This window comes from Mytilus galloprovincialis, chromosome 5 (assembly GCF_965363235.1).
Source record: "Mytilus galloprovincialis chromosome 5, xbMytGall1.hap1.1, whole genome shotgun sequence".
Taxonomy (NCBI): Eukaryota; Metazoa; Mollusca; class Bivalvia; order Mytilida; family Mytilidae; genus Mytilus; species Mytilus galloprovincialis.
The window spans coordinates 79,200,502-79,221,611 of record NC_134842.1 but is presented as its reverse complement, the minus strand read 5'-3'; the positions used below and the strand labels follow the sequence as shown (position 1 = coordinate 79,221,611).

General features: G+C 31.7%; 1 protein-coding gene across 2 annotated transcripts; it reads left to right on the top strand.

Moving 5' to 3' along the window:
* The first annotated feature begins 1,703 nt into the window (after positions 1-1,703).
* On the top strand, positions 1,704-20,854 carry LOC143076453 (uncharacterized). Of its 2 annotated transcripts, none has more exons than XM_076252232.1 (5): positions 1,704-1,841; positions 2,469-2,579; positions 19,020-19,098; positions 19,890-20,143; positions 20,632-20,854. In XM_076252232.1, the coding sequence occupies exons 1-5, from the start codon at positions 1,779-1,781 to the stop codon at positions 20,671-20,673; spliced, it is 549 nt and encodes a 182-aa protein (XP_076108347.1). In that variant the 5' UTR covers positions 1,704-1,778; the 3' UTR covers positions 20,674-20,854. The 2 variants fall into 2 exon arrangements, with proteins under 2 accessions (XP_076108347.1, XP_076108346.1); XM_076252231.1 differs by lacking the exons at positions 1,704-1,841; positions 2,469-2,579 and adding exons at positions 17,552-17,738; positions 18,636-18,746.
* The last annotated feature ends 256 nt before the right edge of the window (positions 20,855-21,110 follow it).

The following is a 21,110-nucleotide window of genomic DNA, read 5'->3' as shown; positions in this document are numbered from 1 at the left end:
AAGTAATAAATAATTACATCTCCGACTTTGTTTAATTAAGGTGTAATACTCATACATGCATATCAAATCACAATAAATCAAAATTGGATTATTCATAGGCTTACACATATGACAATAAAGACGAAATGATATAAAAATTACAATTTAAAACAAAATTGCCATGACGTATATAAACAAGGGTGACCATCGGAATATAAACAAAATAGTTATCAAAAGTACAAGAATTATAATTTAGTACACCAGACGCGTGTTTCGTCTACATAAGACTCATCAGTGACGCTCGTACAGGAAACTTATAAAAATGACCACATAATTGATATTCATGTCAACACCGAAGTGCTGACTACTGGGGACGAAACATCCACCAGCAGTGTCATCGACCCAGAGTTGTAAATAGTTATCAAAAGTACCAGGATTATAATTTAGTACGCCAGACGCGCGTTTCGTCTACATAAGACTCATCAGTGACGCTCATGTCAAAATAGTTATAAAACCAAACAAGTACAAAGTTGAAGAGCATTGAGGATCCAAAATTCCAAAAAGTTGTGCCAAATACGGCTAAGGTAATCTATTCCTTGGACAAGAAACTCCTTAGTTTTTCGAAAAATTCAAAGTTTTGTAAACATGAAATTTATAAAAATGACCACATAATTGATATTCATGTCAACACCGAAGTGCTGACTACTGGGCTTGTGTTACCCTCGGGTGACGCAATGTCTGCAAATACTTCAATTAGTACAACGAGTTACATTTAACGTCAAAATAATGAAATTGTATAGACTAATGAAACTTGAAAGACTGCGTATAAAGACCTGAAGTGTATATGGCAAATGAAAAAGTTAAGCTTATGATAATATTCTATTGGAGCACATACTGCTAGACTTTACTGTTTTTTTCCTGCTTTCGATCAGGGTAGAGGGTAAAAACAGAAAAGTCTAGTTGAACATGTGAAGCAGAAATCTAAAAAAAAAATACTTTGCTTTATTCGCCATTCATCTTTTTAGAACTAGACTACTACATGTAGTACTCAGTTGCTAAAACTTAATGTTCCCTCCGCATAATCAAATGTTGATTTCGTACCTGTTAAAAAGCAAAATAATGGAAAAACGACATACAACAGTCCTGAAATCAATTTGTAAAAATATAGGTTGAGCTACAAAAACGGCAGTAAGTGCATGTGTTCTTGAAGAATACTTAGCATTTAATCATGCACATGCGTACCTTTGTCAGTGTATTTTAGAAAAGAAAACACATTCATGATATATGAACATCAACAATTTTTTGTTGAAAAGAGAGCTGTAGAATCAAAGGAAACAAAAAAAAGGTAAAAGACCACACCATACACAACAGAAAAAAGACACAATATCAAACAACTGTCTAGTGAACACTGCAAAAAGAAAATATATAATTGAGAAACACCAACACAAAAAAAAAAACAAAAAAAAACAAAGTCGCAGTTAGTGAATGTGTTCCGGGAGTTTACGTAGTTTAACATTTATTTGAATTGCAGCATTCTCACTAGTATTTCCAAATATGAAGATCAGTAACTGTATGAATTTCTATAACATGTATAAATAAATGTTGTATTTGAAATTTCGCAATATCACAAGTGTGGAATGTGATCAAAGTTCCAAAACTGATAAGACACTACACATGTACACTATAAAGGTCGGCTTAAAGTACTTCTTCAATATTCTAACTCTTGTCAAGATGATTTCATGCGATATTTCTTTATTTGTTTTGGTGCCATTGGTATTAAGTTGTTGTATCCCTAGTCAATGGGAAGGACTACAGGGTTTAGCAATGGGACAAATAAAGATGGAAAACCAAGCAGCATTGAGGTTGGTCATTTATTGTCTTTATGTTCTACATTATACACCTTGTCTGATTTAACTGTTTTATATTCATCAATTACAACATATATAAAAAACAAAATATCTGGGTGCTATGTATAAAGAAAAATAGAACGATGAGAAGCTAATGTAAAAAGAATAAGAAATACAATAGGGTTCTAATATATAACGAAAAGGAAATAAAAGGGTTCTTCTATATATAAAAAATAAAATGATGAGGTACTAATTAATAATTGAGAGAGATGAAGACCCTCTGCATGTATGTGATTAAACGGATGATGCAGTGAGCCAGTGTCATATACTGATTGATACGGGTAAAAAATTACAGGATAGAAATAACGTTTCAACTTGAAAGTCTGTATTTATTACTTAGATAGTTCTTTAAAATTAATACATGTAATGATTCTTCCGATAGTATGTTCGGAAATGCCTAGAATTCTCTTCGGAGGTCTAGACCTAATCTATCAGAAGTTGTTGTTTTTGTAGGAGTTGATGTTTAGTTTAGGTATTTCTTTTTTCCATTATTATCGCTTTGTACATCCATCATAAACTAATTATTTTACTGTCTGTACCAAAATCATCTAATATGTTAATGTTTTATCTTATATTTTTCAGGCCTTACTAAATATATCGTTTGAAGCTACTGCAAAGAAAATATTTGTCGCCGGTAGTATAACTGTTGATGACAAAAGCTACGACGAACAAGTTCTTCAGGATTTCAGCACAGTACGAACTTTTTATTTGTAATTATTAGGAAAAGAATGGAAGCGACTCATTTGTTTTTTAAGGGAAGAGAGGTAGACATGGGTTATATTTCTCTGTTTAAAAACTAATCTAAATATAATGTTTTGTATAGTTTGTATGTTTTGAAACTAAGTGTTCACTTTTCTTTCTTAGAGAAAATACCCCCTTCCCCCTAAGAAAAGATGAGATAAGATGTTAAAACCATATTAGTCATCAATCTTTATTGAACTCGACGGCCATTTTCACAACTATTTTTCATCTTCTCTTAAATTCATAGTATCACAATCAACAATGCGTATATTTTAAAGACTAACTATGTATAGAGATCTGTTTGTCAACCTGTTCTGTTATTTCTTTTTAGGGAAAATAGTACGTTGTTGTCTCCGGCATGTGTATTGCTACTGCAATAACAGAACCATTTCCACAGACATGCACAAGTCGTAAGTCAACTTCGATTGAATTATAGTCATTCTTAAAAAGAGATTATGTTAGTATTAGATATAAAATACATATAAATACCCCTCATCTTTAGTGATGACCACATCGTTCAATCGTTCAACAGGAACAAAAGTAAAACATTCTTCAAAAAGTCTTATCCTATAAAAGAGGGACGAAAGACACCAGATGGACAGTCAAACTCATAAATTGAAAATAAACTGACAACGCCATGACTCAAAATGAAAAAAAAGACAAACCGACAAACAATAGAACACATGACACAACACAGAAAACTAAAGAATAAGCAACAGGAACCCCACAAAAAAAAACTAGGGGTTTACTATAAATGTTACAGTATAAAACCAATCTTCGAACATCTGATATTATTAAGCAATTTACTTCTACCAAAAGCTACAACATCGGCCAGAAATAAACTTTCAAAAATCAAATCAGATTTCACCATTACAGAAAAGGTACAGAACACAGATCTCCATGCCTTTTTTATTATTAAAACGGTCATAATGTCGTCAAAAAAATTCAAATTCGAGGACTTCTTATTGTATATCGACTATGGAATAAAAGGAGTAATCTAAAAAAAAAACAAAACAAGGAGAATGTGTCTCTCCAATATACGTCTGATAAAACCTGTGCTTTGACAGGAACAAAATCATTATGGTCAATTAAACCCCTAATAATACGACGTCATTGTAAATTTGATAATAATGTAAATTATGTAGAATTTTCAAGAAAGAAAAAGGGGGATGGGGTAATTCTAAACACGATGCTATCAAAAGACTTCAGATGATTCAACTTGTCATGGTAAATAAACAATAGACCTGATTATAATTTTAATTTGATTGCTGCAAAGTTTTACTGTCTATAATGATCGAGCCTATAATCAAAGCATCGTATTAAATTTTAAGTTGTTGACAATATCTCCTGGGTTTCTTATCCGTATTTTACAGCTAGTACTAAGGAGTTGGCGACAACATTTGTTGGTGCTGGACAGAATAAACTCATCGTAGAACTGTATAATGACGATATGGATGGGAAGAAAACTGATATTACGGTATTGCAGGGATCATGTATTCCTGTCTCGGCCTACCAGAAATCAGAACAGACCGTAACATTTATAAATTATCTAGGAATAACTGCAGGAATCAGCAATGCCACTATTTTTGCCATCCCGAAACCATGTAAAAACGCCACTATCATGCCGGTATGTACGTTCAGTAGTATTACGCGTTTTCGTATTCACGGTTTGCAATGTTTTGTTGTTTTTTGAAAATGAGTTCACCGGTTTGATCATGAATTTTATTAAGAAAATTGAAGTGATCAGAAAAGTATATAAAATATAATTGATAGATGTTTTTTTAGATACAAATTATCGTAAATGTTATTCAAACAATTGCTTTTTAAAGGGTTGAAATTTGAAAACAAATATTTTTCAAACATACATGCACATGAATATTAAACTTATATCCAAAGGGACTGGTCGAATAAATGAGATTTGCAAATGCTATAATACTACCCACACATAGCATTCTCCAATCATATGCGTTTCTCCTTAAACTGAACTACTCACAAACTTCAAGACTGTGTTGACGCCGAAGCCGTCGGAAAATATCGCGATTAGCTTCGTCTACGCCTCCACAGTTACGTTTTAACCACAACTCAGTTTAGTGATTTCAAAATTTCTAAGACAAAATTCTAAACTTATACGATTTGTTTTATTATTTCAGGAAAATATCAGACAATTCAAATCTGCTGTTTTGTTCCGTTAAGGGGGAACCTTTCCATTGAAGAAATTGAAAAGTCAGCAAATATGTTTAATCGCTGTCAAATTTTGATAATAATCTATTTTTTTACTGTCTTGATTGTCTTAATGTAATAAAATAAATACTACATAACGGTTAGATTGTTTTCAATAATTACATTTTATTCAACTAAGTGTAATGATAACTTTACATAGTACTTAATATCTCTGTATTAATTTCCATGTTCAAAGAGGAGAGAGTTCATGAGATAAGTGAACGTCGAAAGTTCATTAACCGTATCACAAAGGAAAATAATTGAATGAATCAAATAAATTATCATTCTTCTTCAAAGATGAGATTAAAACATTACATACATATCATGCATATGTTAGACTCAGATCGACGTCCGGTCTCTAATCGACGTCAAATCTGACCTCACGATACAATAAGATTCCAAATTGATGGCCAATTGTATTACCCTTTAATGGATGTCCAATTTTTAACTTCTCTAATCGACGTCCGTTTTAATAGACCTATGTAAAAATCCAAACGCCGGGACATTTTGGGTCAATATGCCGTATTATACAAAACAAATAAATAAACAAAATAAGCAACACTGCCAAAATGGGCACAAAACAAAATATAATAGAACTAAATCTTGGATTGTCAGAAAGAGAAGTAAATCCAGTTTGAGGTAAATATTTTTGCAACCTAATCTTAGTATATGTTTCAAATAAAATATATGACAAAAATTTTTTTTAAATGTTTTACCGATGTTTACAGATTGTGATATCAATTTTTAAGTAATTTAAGAGCTTATTAAAAACAATGTGATGTGATGTGATTTCTAATCGGAAAACTATATACCAGAGTTCAAATGAAGTAGAGTTAAGAAAGTTAGTCCATCAGCTGGTAGGGTAATATTTCAGTTCTGTGTTACACCCCAGGGTAAGGCAATATTTTTTTGTATAAAAATTAAGAGTAATGTCTGAAGAATATTCTAGTACTATTTTTTTATTACATGGACCGTATCATATCTTTTTAAAAAGCAGGCCATTTCATTTGTAAATCGTAGAGGACCGAGAAAAAAAGGGGAGGGTAATTTCCAAAGTTCATGATTTTGAATGAAAAAAAGCATACGTAGTAGTTTTCTTGATAAAATGGTATATGTTTTACATTGAAACATAGAGCATCAAGTAACTAAAAACATTTAAAGGAAAGAAAAACAAAAACATCAACGACAAACACAAACATGAGCAACAAGAAATGCACGATTCTGTCTCGTATTCATACATCACATTCATGAAATAACTCACATATTAAAACACACAAAACTGTCAGGGTTTCTAGATCTATGATGTTTTTTTAAACAACAAAATCCCCACATTTTAAGGTCACGAAAAATGTCAATCCATAGAATCATCAACAGTTTGCAATTGGTCATCTGCATCTACTGCATTATCATCACCGTCCTCTCAATCATCTTCGTCGTCATCGTTAGCAATATCAACGATTTGATAATCCTTATAGCTACAAGCTTTCGAGCAATTACACAATCTGTTGAGGATAAATCTTGTCAAACATATGCACATCTTTTGTTGGCACAACCAGCTTTACATGAACAGTTTATCAGGATCAAATAAAGCATCTTACGCTGGTGGTTGGTCTAGTAAATTAATACTGATAAAATCGATCTATACAATCCATCCATAGTTGTTTGGCGACGGACCAGTGTTGTGTTCAAGTACAGGTTTCCAAATCTTCACCTGAAAGTTGGCTTGTTTCATGTGCTTTAACATTGCATCTTTTGTTAGGGACAGAAGATGACAATGAATGTTTTTTTGCATTTCAAATAGTTCTGAATCTTATTTCATCGATGTTATTAATTTCGTAGCCTTATATAGAACACATAAACCTCTCGAATGTTTTGACATCTCTTCGCCTACCTCTTCAAAGGTTACACCAAGACGGGATAGACCTTCTGAAAACTCCACAGAACGTATCAAAAAGCCGCATGCTTTGCTTTTTCCTTTTCCAGAAAAAAAAAAAAAAACACTTACTGAATTACAACCAGTATTGGCGTGAAATACTGGCAGTGTTCCACAAACCTTCTCTCAAAATTTGCACTCTAGATAATCTGTATTTGGAAGATGTACCTGTCAGACTAACAATATTATGCAATTGCAACTGTGAAAATAGCAGGCCAATACTTCAGTGTCAGACAATTTTATAACAATGGAATCGTAACCTTTTTACAGCTGCTGTTTTTGCATGAAGAAACATCTTTTTGTCGGCTTTTTCGTGTTTGCCTTTAAGCTCCGAGCATTCTACACTATTTAATTTTCAACATATATTTTGTGGCACATACTTCCATGTGATACAAATTAATCAATAGCTTCAAGTGTAATCAATAGGATTGTTTACTCTATTACGACACAAAGAATTCAACTAGAGCAACTTTGTTTCTCCCAACTGACAAACATTTCTTCCATTGCCAAGGACACGATTGTGATGGCCTAGAACTTATCGGAATGATTGCCCTCCCAAGGATCTGCCGTTCTATTTTTTATGGTTATAAGGGGATATTGATCAGTGACAAAATCAATGCGGGGAGCTTTTTTTGAAACTAAAAGTATGTTTTTTAAAACAACAATTGCCAACTCAGAAAAAGTTGTTGGTACACTAGTAAGGAATTGAATGACTGTCATGCCATCAAACATCCACATGCTTTTCTCAGGAATGGCCCTATTCTAAAAGTCCACCCAGGACAGATTTATTTTTATTTACATGTGTACCATCAAATTTTGCAAGAGACCATGAAAGAGGACCTAATTCAAACCAAAGAACCTCTCGCATAACCAACTGTCTTGCCTTGGCTATGACAACCAGCCGCCACAATTTATTTTTATCTGCTTTCAATGTGTTGTTGTTCTTATCAGCCATTAACTGCTTGCCTTCTATTTCCTAATAATGTAAGCAATGATTTTCATTTGATTGGTTTGAAGAAATCGGTTGACTTTTGATTAAGCCGTTCAGTAATAAAAATGTCTGACGCAATTTTTTCCTTTTCATACGAGTTTAGATGGTAGCATATTAATTCCGAAGGAGCAACAGAACCCGAGGACAAGCCATATAACTGCTCAGATGTTCAAAATGGATTTGTCCAGCTTTACAGTGTCTGAAATAATATCAAAACATCAGTTTTATCTCGCTTCATTCGAGTTTTTCATAGTTCTTTTTGTGCAGATGTTTCAGGGGTTAAAATTCCTATTAAATCTCGACATTTTAAGGATATTGAAACTCTGCCATGTGCATTTAACAACCAATGTGTAACGTAATCTTTATTTAAACTTAAACAAACATTGCCATTTTTTTTATCTCTAAGAAACCTTAGAAAGTAAAAAGTCTGACCAAATCCCACAACTGACGATTTGACTTTCGTTCAAAGTGATGTTTGTCGATTGAATGACTTAACAATCTTAACTCAATCACCACATAGCTTAAACACAAAATGTTATCAAGCATACCTTTATTGTTTACCTTTTCCGAAATGTGCACCTTTTCCGAAATATTTGACCTTAGTTTGTATTTTTTTCATAAATATGTCGTCACACATTCACATTATAAAATAATTTTTCTCACAAAAAACAACATAAATCGACAATTTAATGTTTTTTTCAGTTGCAAATTGATAATGCTTATGTGTGAGTACATTGCACATGTTGTATACTGAATCAAAGACCGCAATGTGATGATTTCCGGTTATTCACCAGTATTTACACATACATATGTTTTATTAAATAATTCGTATTTAAGACGATATAAAATAATAGTTTAAACATTGCATAATGGGTAATTGAATAACGATTTTTTTTTTATAAAATGCGAAAATATGCCTTAATTTTAACCAGAAATATCGGACTCTTTGTAATGTAAATAAACATGTTTTTTTTTAAAACAAAAGCATCTAGTGTTACATTAAATATGATTTTATATCTGTTTTGGATGTTTATATCCTTAACTAAGAGCTCTTTTGAAAACTAGCTAAAGAACTAAGTATAGAGCCCTTTGTCTTTATAGCGTGCTATTCGGTGTTTAAGACTGTTTTTTATTTTTTTTTACCTATAATGGTTTTTTTCTATTAACTGTGACTTGCATTGGATGGAGATTTGTCTCATTAGCACTCATACCACTTCTTCCTATATCTATATGCAAACGTTTATTTTTCAACAATGATAAAAACGGTTAAAAAATTGGTTTTGATGTAATGTATGAGACAAATAAAGCAACACAAATGGCATCAGTATTGATGTGTTATCAATATACAATAAGTTTGTAATCTACTTATATAGTGTTATACTGATATGATTACTTTAGAAAAGCTAAGGTTGTTGTACCCTCTGGGGTTGAAGTCATAAAACTTTGCTCAGTTCTCGGAGCACAAAAATCATGCTCGAAACATGAAATCCAGTATTTTGATTGGTTGATTTTCGAGTACAAGTACAAAAAACTAACTTGAAAGTTTTATGACCGCAAGGCCAGGTATAGATTGCTTAACTCATATATCATATTCGTATTTCTTAATGTCAAATGTATATACGGGCTCTGTTTAAATGCTTAATACTCTTACATATTAGAGTTAAGCATACCATAAATTGCGGTTCTACCTTTTTTGATTAAATAAATAAACAAATTGAAAGAAAAGATAAATTCGATAAGATGTTTTAAAAGAGCACTAAAAGAACAAAAATAAATAAAATAAAATAGTTCAAATACTCTCAGATGTGTGCTCTGTGTCTGCTTTGTTGTGAGGGATGTATAAATACCCAGCCACATCGACGTCCGTCCTAATTCGTATCGATCTCTTGTGTGAAGCCTTTTTCAACCCCTTTGTAGTTTGTGTATATGTTGTTATGTCCCTCTATTGCTAGAGGCAAGGGGAGGGTTGTCCCCTACAAAAATGTTTAACACTGCCATATTCTTTAAGGAATCAGGAGCATGTAAGTTATTTCGCTTTCAATAAGGCTGTTAGTTTTCTCATCTTCTTATTTTTTATATGTTGATGCCTTTTATAGTTATGGTTTTTTGGTCTTTATTTGCTTACATATAACATAAAAAGATGTGGTATGATTGCCAACTCTCCACAAGAGACTACAATGACACAGAAATTAACATCTTTAGGTCACCGTACGGCTTTCAACAATGAGCAAAGCCTATACCGCATAATCAGCTATAAAAGGTCCCGATATGACAATGTAAAACAATTCAAACGAGAAATCTAACGGTCTTATTTATGTACAAAAAATGAACGAAAAGCAAATATATAACAAAATAACAAACGATAACCATTGAATTACAGGCGCCTGACTTGGGACAGGCATATTCATGTGCATATCATTTGTATTTTCATAGAAAGTTTCTCATCTCAGCATCTCATTATTTTCATATGAACACGGATGAAGGCCGTACGGTTACATATACATGTAGTTAAATAAAAGTTGTTTTCTTTTTCGCCATTTGGTCTCTAATGGAAGGTTGTTGTCTTATTGGCAATTCTACCTTATCTTTGTGCGTTTATAGTAAATCGTAAAATAAAATCACGGTCAACAGAATTTAATACATGAATAAGGTACTAAATGTTCTATATTATCATTTTTAAGATAATGACTTGTTACAGTTATTGAACAGACGCGTGCATGGTATACAATATCAAACTACACTTAGCACTATAATTAGAATAAGAGGTCACGACAAACGAAAGATCACAATCATTTTAAATATGAGAATTCAGATTAACGGTTTGTATATAAATACATTAGTTTGGAGTTTGTTGTTTATTTCTCTTGAGAGGATCAGGTGTTTCTTTAGATGTTCAGACAGAATGACATTGATAATAACATTAAAAGATTGACGTCATATATCGGTGTGCTCAATATGGATTCATTGTTCCCGCGTTTTGGTTTTCTCAAATTCACATTTCCCTTAAATGATTTTCGTAAGAGGCTAAAAAATTGCGTGATCAAAATAAATAAGAAAAAACACGAACCATGCACGGTAAGAAAAGCAAATGTTGATCCGTAAAGAGTGCGCAGTAAATATATATATATGAAGATATGTATGATTGACTTTATTTTGAAATAAGTTTATTTGTCATCTAAACTACTATACAATTATCTTTAAATAAGGAAAAAAACAAATATAAATTCTGATTTAAACATAATTTATCGTTACCCTTTTGCATAATGTATATACTCCTAATATTGTCTATATCATATCTTTTCCGATCAACAGTTGACCTCGTAACATTATATTGTGTTATGGCACAGTGCTTGTTAGAATTTAACATGTTTAATAGAGTTACTTGTTTTAGCAGATTATTGCTACCTGTTATTTACTTCATAATGTATTACATGTAAATGTGAATTTTGCGGAAAAATATATAACTTCCGTGTACGAGCTTACCTTGGTTAGTTACAAAACAAAAAGAAAAAGTATATTGTTTTTCATTCTTTGAAATTAAATAGAAGCTTTACATTTTCGGTATTTTAATAAAGAATTGACATTGGTAAGGCGGAGAATGGGAAGAGGATGCCAGTATGAACTGCAACGTACATTTGAATGAAACCGTCGCTCGAAACAGACTCAGGGAAATTACACATAGCATACGCATATCGCGTAATATCTCTTCATCTTTTTTTATAACGGAAATGACAAAACGATAACCAGTTTGATTTATGGGCAACAAAAGAAACATCATCACGTCTTACATAATCCTTAATAAAGTTAAAACCGAACCCATGTGTTTGAAAGATTAGGCTCAATTCTTGATTTGCATGACCAAAGATTATAGTATATACATACGATGATTATAATTTATATGACAAAGCTTTGTTTGATTAAGTTCTCAGTCATACATATGTGCGAGCATTCCCAGGGGAAGATCAGATGTATAACATCACATTTTGTTTTGAGATGAATCCAAACAAAGCGAAATTGATTAAATGTTGACGTCATTTATAACCGGGGTAAATTCGCGTACGGAATTGCTTAAGTATTATTCATTTAGACTCTCAAGTAAAGTTTTCTTGAAAATTTGCCACTATGCTTATATCTAATATAAAGATGATAAATATGTTGAATCCCTCTCTCGGTAAACTCCTGCATAAGAAAATGTCTATACCAAGTCGGGAATATGACAGTTGTTATCAAATCGTTTGATATGTTTCAGATTTTGATTTTGCCGTCGGATTATGGACGTAATGTTTTGAATTTTCCTCCGTATTCTGTAGTTTTGCTATTTTACTTTTTTTCTTATAACATACCAGTCGTGTATTTGAAAATATGTGCAGTGTTGGAGGTAAATTGAAATTTTTATGATTTTCCTTAAAATCTATTAAAACCTGATATTTAAATCAAATATTGAAAGATTTAAAATAAAAATGTCCTTTTGTTTATCCTGATGCAAAATTTGAAACAACTTAAAGTTTGCAAATTTCCACTTTAAATGTCTTATCCGAATCTGCAGGACATCGTAGACAAACTTGACAGTGAAAGGCACATAATAAGGGATGCTCTGTACTCGGTTTGTTTTTTGTACTTTGATTTTACTCATAATAATGTTGTTTAAAATCTAAAGTAGTTTCGACTGAATTTTGGGGTAATTTCTCCCACTTAGCATCGTTCATACATGCAAAAATGAAATATAGGAACAATTATTATACTATATTGCTTTTGATACGTCTCCTTATTCCATTATAAAATGTTTGAGATCCATAGCTATTTTATTTTTTATTTTTTATTTGATTTTGGGTTTTTAACTCAATTTGGAAGCACCACATTTCGGCTATTTCGTGGCGGCCAGTTTTTATTGGTGGAGGAAGTCGGAGTGCCCGGAGAAAACCACCGATCTTCGATAGGAAAACTGACAATACTATTCAAATAAGATTGGAGTCCAGTGTACCCATACGAGCGGGGTTCGAACTCATAACCCGAGTGTTGACTGGCTAGTGATTACAGTAGTAACTACTTAGACCACTTGGCCACCGTAGCTATTATAGATAATTCTCCAAATCATGAATAAGAAAAAAAGGACTGCAACAGTAAATCACTTCACAGAGAAAATAAGTAAATTAGAAAACAAAAAGAAGTTGAATTTCGGCAAAGAACACGAGTTGAAGTAGAACATGTAGAATGCATGATAATAATGAAAGTTGATCAAAGCAAAATGTCATTGAATAATTTCAACTCGTTCATCATTCTATATTTCAATATTTTTTTACAGCACACAGAAAGATTTCTTTGCTCAGTACACTACTCAAAATAGCCTAAAACGAAATTCACGAGCCGACCATGCTATCGTTCAAATGAATTTTGCAGAAAACACTTCCTGTGTCAACAACGGAGGAAATCCAATCAGCGTATTGGAAAACAACATAGATAACGAATAGATCCACAATAGATACATTATTGTTTCTGATTTAAACTACCAAATTGTACTGCTGTATTGATAATTATACCTAAACAGATTACAATTTTAATAGAAACTTTTTAGAAATTGCACATATATTCACTACTGGACTGATAGTCCTTTATCTTAAAACTGTGAACGATATTGTTTTTCTTCACTTTAATGACCAATCACTACTCCTTTTACGGCATACATGCAAGTTGGAATTATTTAAAGTTGGACACGGGAAATGTTCTTGCGATGAAATCCATTGACACCCCCCCCCAAAAAAAAAACTGCTTGAGAGGCAGTAAAAGAAGGCACGATATCGATATAGGTTGCAAGAGACTTTTTCCAAAGGGACATTTAGAATGAGAAAGTAATTTCGTATAGTTTCTGTTCTGGTGAACATTATTATTACGCCGCCATATACTTTGCTCGTAAGGTCTCAAAAGCAGTTCCAGGTACTATGAAGCTGCTTGCTATACGAACTGAGTATATGAGTAAATTAAGTGTGCGCGATACATCTTGCTACTGTGAAGTAAGTTGACGAGGTAGCGTATTTGCTGGATGGACAGAGTACTAAACGAACTTCGGAAGCAGTAGTTAATAGTGATGTCAATTGTCGAATTCATAATGAACATGAAAATGAGTTCGATTAAAATGATTATGTAGCAGCATAGTTCTAAATTTGGTTACACAAATATATTTGTGATGTAGAAAATTTATCCTTCACTTTCTTTTTAGCCTGCTTAAATTTTTACTACAAATTTGGATTTTATATAATAGAAAAAACATATTTAAAGAATGTTTTGTGTCTGAACTTTTCTTGAATTATCTTTCGGGCACGCTACCCTACATGTAAAAGCAATCTATGTTTGAAGATTCGTGAAACTCAATGTTTACGCTTATTTTGTGCAATCATTAATGAAACAACACTATAAAAAAGAAAATTCAATTATATTAATAAGTAAACAATAGTCATCCGTTGTTAAATAGGATCGTCCAGGTAACTTAAAATATAATTATTCTTTGAATAACAAAGAAATTGCCATGAACAGGTTTGTAAGTGTTAAAAATAATATTTGCATGGTATCGAAACATATGACTTTATATAGAGATACGTCTTTAAAAAAAATTGAAATCGGGAAGAAATTTTAGAGATCAAGATAAATCTGCAGTTGACATCAAATTCTCCTCATATAAAAAATAAAAAACAAAACATACGATATAATGTATTAAATTTTCTTACAAATTTTCAGACTTGGTGTAGACCATATAACATGCATGTATGATAAGGACGAACCAACAAATACACATTATTATACGATTTCAATAAGCGGTTTGTATTATCTTTCATGTTTGCTAAATTAAATGTGTTTTGTACGTGTCGCTTTTGTGTTTCTTTGGTACATATGACGCGTCTCTGTCCTTTAAAAGATCCCGCCATTATGTTATTGTTCTATTATAACGCCATTATGTTATTGTTCTATTATAATGCCATCATGTTAATGTTCTATTATAATGCCATTATGTTAATGTTCTATTATATTTCATTATGTTATTGTTCTAATATATGTCATTATGTTATTGTTCTATTATATGTCATTATGTTATTGTTCTATTATAATGCCATTGTGTTATTGTTCTATATTGTTTTATAATTTTGAAAATAATTTGAACAACAAGATTATTTTAGCGTGGTGGAATTAATCATATGTGGATTCTTAATATTTTTTAAGAACTTCTGGCTAATTCTAAATCTCGGTCTTTTTCTGAAATAAGTTCTAACAAAACTTTTGATTTTTCAACCCTTTAAACCACAATTCCCATGTAAAATTATGTTTTTGAAAATACTTTGAAGGACACAATTATTTTATATCTCTTCCAGTGTGACGTTTACATTCTGATGTCAAACACGCGACTTTACACTTAATTTGTTGTGAATACAATCACAGGACTTCAAATATTTTAATCCTTCATAGGCTGATTTAAAATACATAATATCAGTAAGCAATGAATGTAGTTGTTAACTATGATGGATGCTGTTTGTGGTTCTTTCTTCAATATTTTTTTTTTATCTAATTGAGATTGTGACACAGTGATGACTCCTGTACCATTGTTTTGACAATTTTACCCATTATGTCAGTTTTGTTCACGCATCGTTGTAAATATAATGGAATTTGATTCGACTGTCATACAAGTGAGGTGTTTAGCGCTATAAAACCAGGTACAATCCACCATTTTCTACATGAGAAAATGCCTGTTCCAAGTCAGGAATATGAAAGTTGTTGTCCAATCGTTTGATGTGCTTTATCATTTGATAAGGGACTTTCGTATTGAATTTTCCTTTGAGTTCAGTATTTTTCTGTGATTTTCCTTTTTTCAGTTCAAAAAAGCAGATACAAATTACCGTAAAAGTACCGAATCTGTAATATCAACGTCATATATTCTAATATCGACTGCTGTACTTTACAGTCAATAAATCTTCTTACATGTAGCAATCATTTCAGCTATAAGAAAAGTACCTAATTGCTGAAAATGCTTTGCCATTCTTTAGATTCAAATGTTCGTTCCTTATCTGTAAAAAATGGCGAAAAAAAAAATAAAAAAACCACGACCAAACAACAGTTCCGAAAGTATCGACTGCTGTACTTTACTGGCAATAAATCTTCTTACATGTAGCAATCAATTTCAGCTTTATGACTTGAAATTTTTTTTTATATATAACCACAGTAATAATTTCAGTGAACTCTAGGTGGATAATTACGCACACACATATATAAAAAAAAACCACACTAAACATGTTTCCGGAAAGTCAGTATTCCTTGATCTCTAAATGGTGACAATATCCCAGTGTTCACGTCAGAGGTAAACTATCTTTGAAAGAAAGAACAGGTATATTTCTGTCAATATTCAAGGTTACTTACTATATTGAAATATTGGTTGTATTCTAGAATATAATCACAATCAGAAGATGACAGTTTAAGGTTTTATGTATGTTAAAACCCCTGAATTCATAAAGAAAAAAAAAAAAAAAAAAAAGAAATTCCCAGAGTTAATATTTATCCAAGATAATAAGCAATAACATCTCCGACTTTGTTTAATTAAAAAGTTATCATAATACATGAATATTAAATCACAATAAATCAAAATTGGATTATTCATAGGATAACAAATATGACAATAAATACGAAATGGTATAAAAATTATAATTTAAAACATAATTGCCATAAAGTATATAAACAAGGGTGATCTTAGGTAAATAAACAAACCAGTCACGTGATGTCTGTTCATATTTCAATTAGTACAACGAGTTACAATTACCGTCAAAATCGTGAAATTGTATAGACTAATGAAATGACCAAACTGACACAGAAACAGACACTATAGGTCACCATAAGGACTTAAAAAATGAACAAACCCATACCACACGGTCCGCTATAAAATGCCCCGAAATGACAATGTAAAACAATTCAAGCGAGAAAACTAACGGCCTTAGTTATGAAGTATATTTCTTCGAAAGGCAATGCTATCAATTGATGTATGTCGAAAAGGGTAAGCTTACTACACTATTATCATGTACCAGACACTGCAATACCTTCCATATAAACTTGTTTAAAGGTTCAAATCAGAAAAGTCTAGTTAAACATGTTAAGCTGAAACATATAAATATAACTCCTTTTGCTTTATTGGCCCTTCATTTTTTTTTAAATCATACAACCAGTACTCAATTGCAAAACTGCTTGTCCCCTCATCAGAATCAAGTGTTGGTTCTTTACCTGTTACAAAAAAAAAAAAAAAAAACCGACGAAAAACAATCCTGAAAACACTACGTAAAATTAAAGGGTGATCAACAAAAAAAAAAAAAAACCAAACTGCAATGAGTGTATAAAGCATACATTTTGTAGATTCGTACTGTCAGTTCATGTTTTGAAAGTACATTTATTACCTAGAAACATCAGAAAATCTTTTGTCAAATAGATAACTTCAAACAGTAAGATGTAGAATCAAAGGATCGATGTAAATGACCACATCATATACAACAGACGCAACAGTCTGGACGAAAACACTGCCCAAGGAAAAATATAATCGAGAAACACCAACACCAAAAACAAACTCACAGTTAGTGCATGTTTACGTAGTTTAACATTTATAGGAATTGCAACATTCACTCTAATATTTCACTGATATTTCAAAATATGAAGTTCAGTAACTGTATGAGGTTCTATAAATAAATGTTGTATTTGAAATGTCGCAATATCATAAGTGTGAAGTGTGATCAAATTTCCTAAACTGATAACATGTACACTATAAAGGTCAGCTAAAAGTGCGTCTTGTCATAAACATATTCTAACTATTGCCAAGATGATTTCATATATTATTTCTTTGTTTGTTTTGGTACCATTGGTATTTGGTTGCTGTATCCCTAGTCAGTGGGAGGGATTACAAGGCTTAGCAATGGGACAAATTAAAGATGGAAAACCAAGCAGCATTGAGGTTTGTAATTTATTGTCTTAATTGTTATGCATTATACACCTTGTCTGATTAAACTGTAATAACTTCATAAACAAACCAGAGTCATAATGGTATTTACAGTTGTATAGGTAAAAAGACGAAAAGAACGCAATGGGGTGCTAAAATGTAAGGAAAACAGAATATTAGAGTACTATGTACGAAGAAAATAGAATGATTAGATGCTAACATATATGAAGAAAAGGAAATATAATAGGGTTCTTATCTATTAAGAATAGGATATATTATAGGGTTCTAATATATAAGTAAAATGAAATATGATTGAATTATTTAATCCACCATTTTCTACATGAGATAATGCCTGTACCAAGTTTGTATGATGTGTTTGTGCTTTTGATTTCACAATTGGAGTAGGTACTTCCTGTTTTGAATTTTTCTCGGAGTTTAGTATTTTGGTCATTTTACTAGAGAAAAGGAAATAATTGGATACTTTGATATATATAGAAAAGCAATGGGGTTAAATACTTAAAATTTACAAGAAGAAGAATGTTAACACCATGTGATTATGCATATGATGCAGTGTCATATTGATTGATACGGGTTAAAAGATTGCGGAGGAGAAATAATTTGTTAATGCTGTAAACGGTAGTGATGATTGAGATAGTACTTAGTACCTGTTATGATTTATCTACCGATATTATGTTATAGTTTGTTAAAATCAATACCAAAATCAACAAAAGAAAAGGAAATGCCTTGAATTCCCTCTCTACGAAGTCTAGACTTAATCTATCAGAAGTTTTAGTGTGTGTAGAAATGTTAAGAGCTTTTAATAGTGCTATTGTGTATCCATCATTTACTTATTATTTCTTATAACTATATTAAAATCATCTAATTGTTAATGCTCTATCTTATATGTTTTAGGCATTACTAAATATATCGTTTGACGCTAATGCAAAGAAAATATTTGTCGCCGGTAGTATAACTGTTGATGACAAAAGTTACAACGAACAAGTTCTTCAAGATTTCAGCACAGTATGTATATTTTATCTACATTTGAAAATGCCTCTACCAAGTCAGAAGTATGACAGTTCGTGTCCATTCGTTTTTTTATATGTTTTTTCATTTGATTTTGCCATGTGATTAGTGACTTAATTTTCCTCTGAGTTCAGTATTGCCTTTTGTTGGAGGGTAGGTGGACATGTTTTTTTTCTCTTGACAAACAATTACGCCAATAAAAAATAAAATTGAATAGGAACAAAAATTAGTTTGAAATTCATTGTTGAATGTATATCTTCTTCTTTTTAGGGAAAACAGTACGTTGTTGTCTCCGGACAGTGTATTGCTACTGCAATAACAGAGCCATTTCCACAGACATGCACCAGTCGTAAGTCAACTTCTATTGAATTATAGTCATTCTTATAAATAGATTGTAAGTATTAGATATAAAATACATAAAAGGCACCAAGTCGTAACTAATGACCACATCGTTCAATCGTTCAACCGGAACAAAATTGAAACATTCTTCAAAAAGTCTTATCCTATAACTTTTACAGAATAAAACCAATGCTCGAACATATGATATTATTAAGCAATTCAACCCTTCCGAGAGCCACAAATATGACCAGACTCATAAAATTCAAAGTCGATTTAAATATTAAACAAATATAAAATCAAATGATTTCACCATTTCAGAAACAGTACAGAAAACAGATCTCCATGCTTTGTTTTCTCATTCAAAGTATCATAACTTCGCCAAAAATGGCTCAACCCTAACACAATTCGAACTAGAGGTCTTGTCATAGTATGACCATGGGGGGAAAGTAGTATTATTAAAAAAGAGAGAGAGGAAAAGTCTCTCCAATACGGCTTCAGACAAAAACTGTTATTTGACATATGCAGAACAGTAATAATTTTGGTCAATTAAAAACCTAATAATATGAAAATGGTATAGATTCCTATCAAATATAAATCATGTGAACTTTTACAGGAAGAATCGAATATGGGTATGGCGGAATTTCTAAACACAGCTTAAACTTAAGACTGCATTTCAGCTTATCACGAAACATACACAATAGACCTGATTATAGTTTTAATTTGATTGCTGTAAAATTTTACTGGCTATAATGATCGAGTGATCATTACAATATCTTTTAAACATCACTGTTTTATTAACAGCTAGTGCTAAGAAGTTAGTGACAACATTCGTTGGTGCTGGGCAGAATAAACTTATTGTGGAACTGTACAATGACGATATGGATGGGAAGAAAACTGACATAACGGTATTGCAGGGATCATGTATTCCTGTCTCAGCCTATCAAAAATTCGGACAGACCGTAACATTTATAAATTATCTAGGAATAACTGCAGGGATCAGCAATGCCACTATTTTTGACATCCCGAAACCATGTAAAAATGTCACTATCATGCCGGTATGTACGTTAAGTAGTATTACACGTTTTCGTATTGACGGTTTGCAATGTATTGCTCTTTAAAATGAATTATTTGATTTTTCAAGAAAAGCTTTAGAATTATAGTTGAACAATGACTTATTTCAAAATACAATTCGTCATTAATGTTATTAAAACTTTTGCTTTTTTTGATGAAATTGAGAAAAAAAATCACATACACACATAAATATCATAATGATATTAAAAGGGACTCGTCAGATAATCTCTATGAAAATGAGATGTCTAAGTGCTGTAATATTGATATCACATAGCTTTCACCTTTCATGTGCGGGTCTGCTCATACTAAACTAATCGCAATGTAAAAACACTGTTGACGCTTAAGTCGTCGAAAGCGCGTAAGCTTTGTCTCAACCGCCTCAGTTACGTTTTAAACATAACTCAGTTTAGTGACTCCACAATTTCTAAGGCAGCAATTTAAACTTATATAATTTGTTTTATTTTTTTTTTAGGAAAATACAAGACATTTCAAATCTACTGTATTGTTCCGTTAGGAGGAGACCTTTCCATTGAAGAACTTTAAAAGTCAAAAAATTGTTTTAATCGCTGTCAATTTTTGATAATAATCTATTTTTTTACTGTCTTGATTGTCTTAATATTGAAATAAAGACCACATAACGATTGTATTGTTTTCCATAATTACATATTTTAAAATAAATAGCTTTACATACTGAATTCCTCTATTATAATTTACCATGTTCAAACCGTAAAGATGGATAGCTTATGAGATAAGTGATCGTCGAAAATGCATCACCCGTATACAAAATGAAAATAATTGGAAGTATCAAATTGAATATATTTCTTCCTTCAACGAAAAAAAATTCCATACATATATGAGTGGTGTAATTCTATAACCTGCATAAGGTACGCCCGTAACCAAATGAATTTGAAGCATACACAAAAAAAGTTGGTAAATTTCATGTTAAACAAA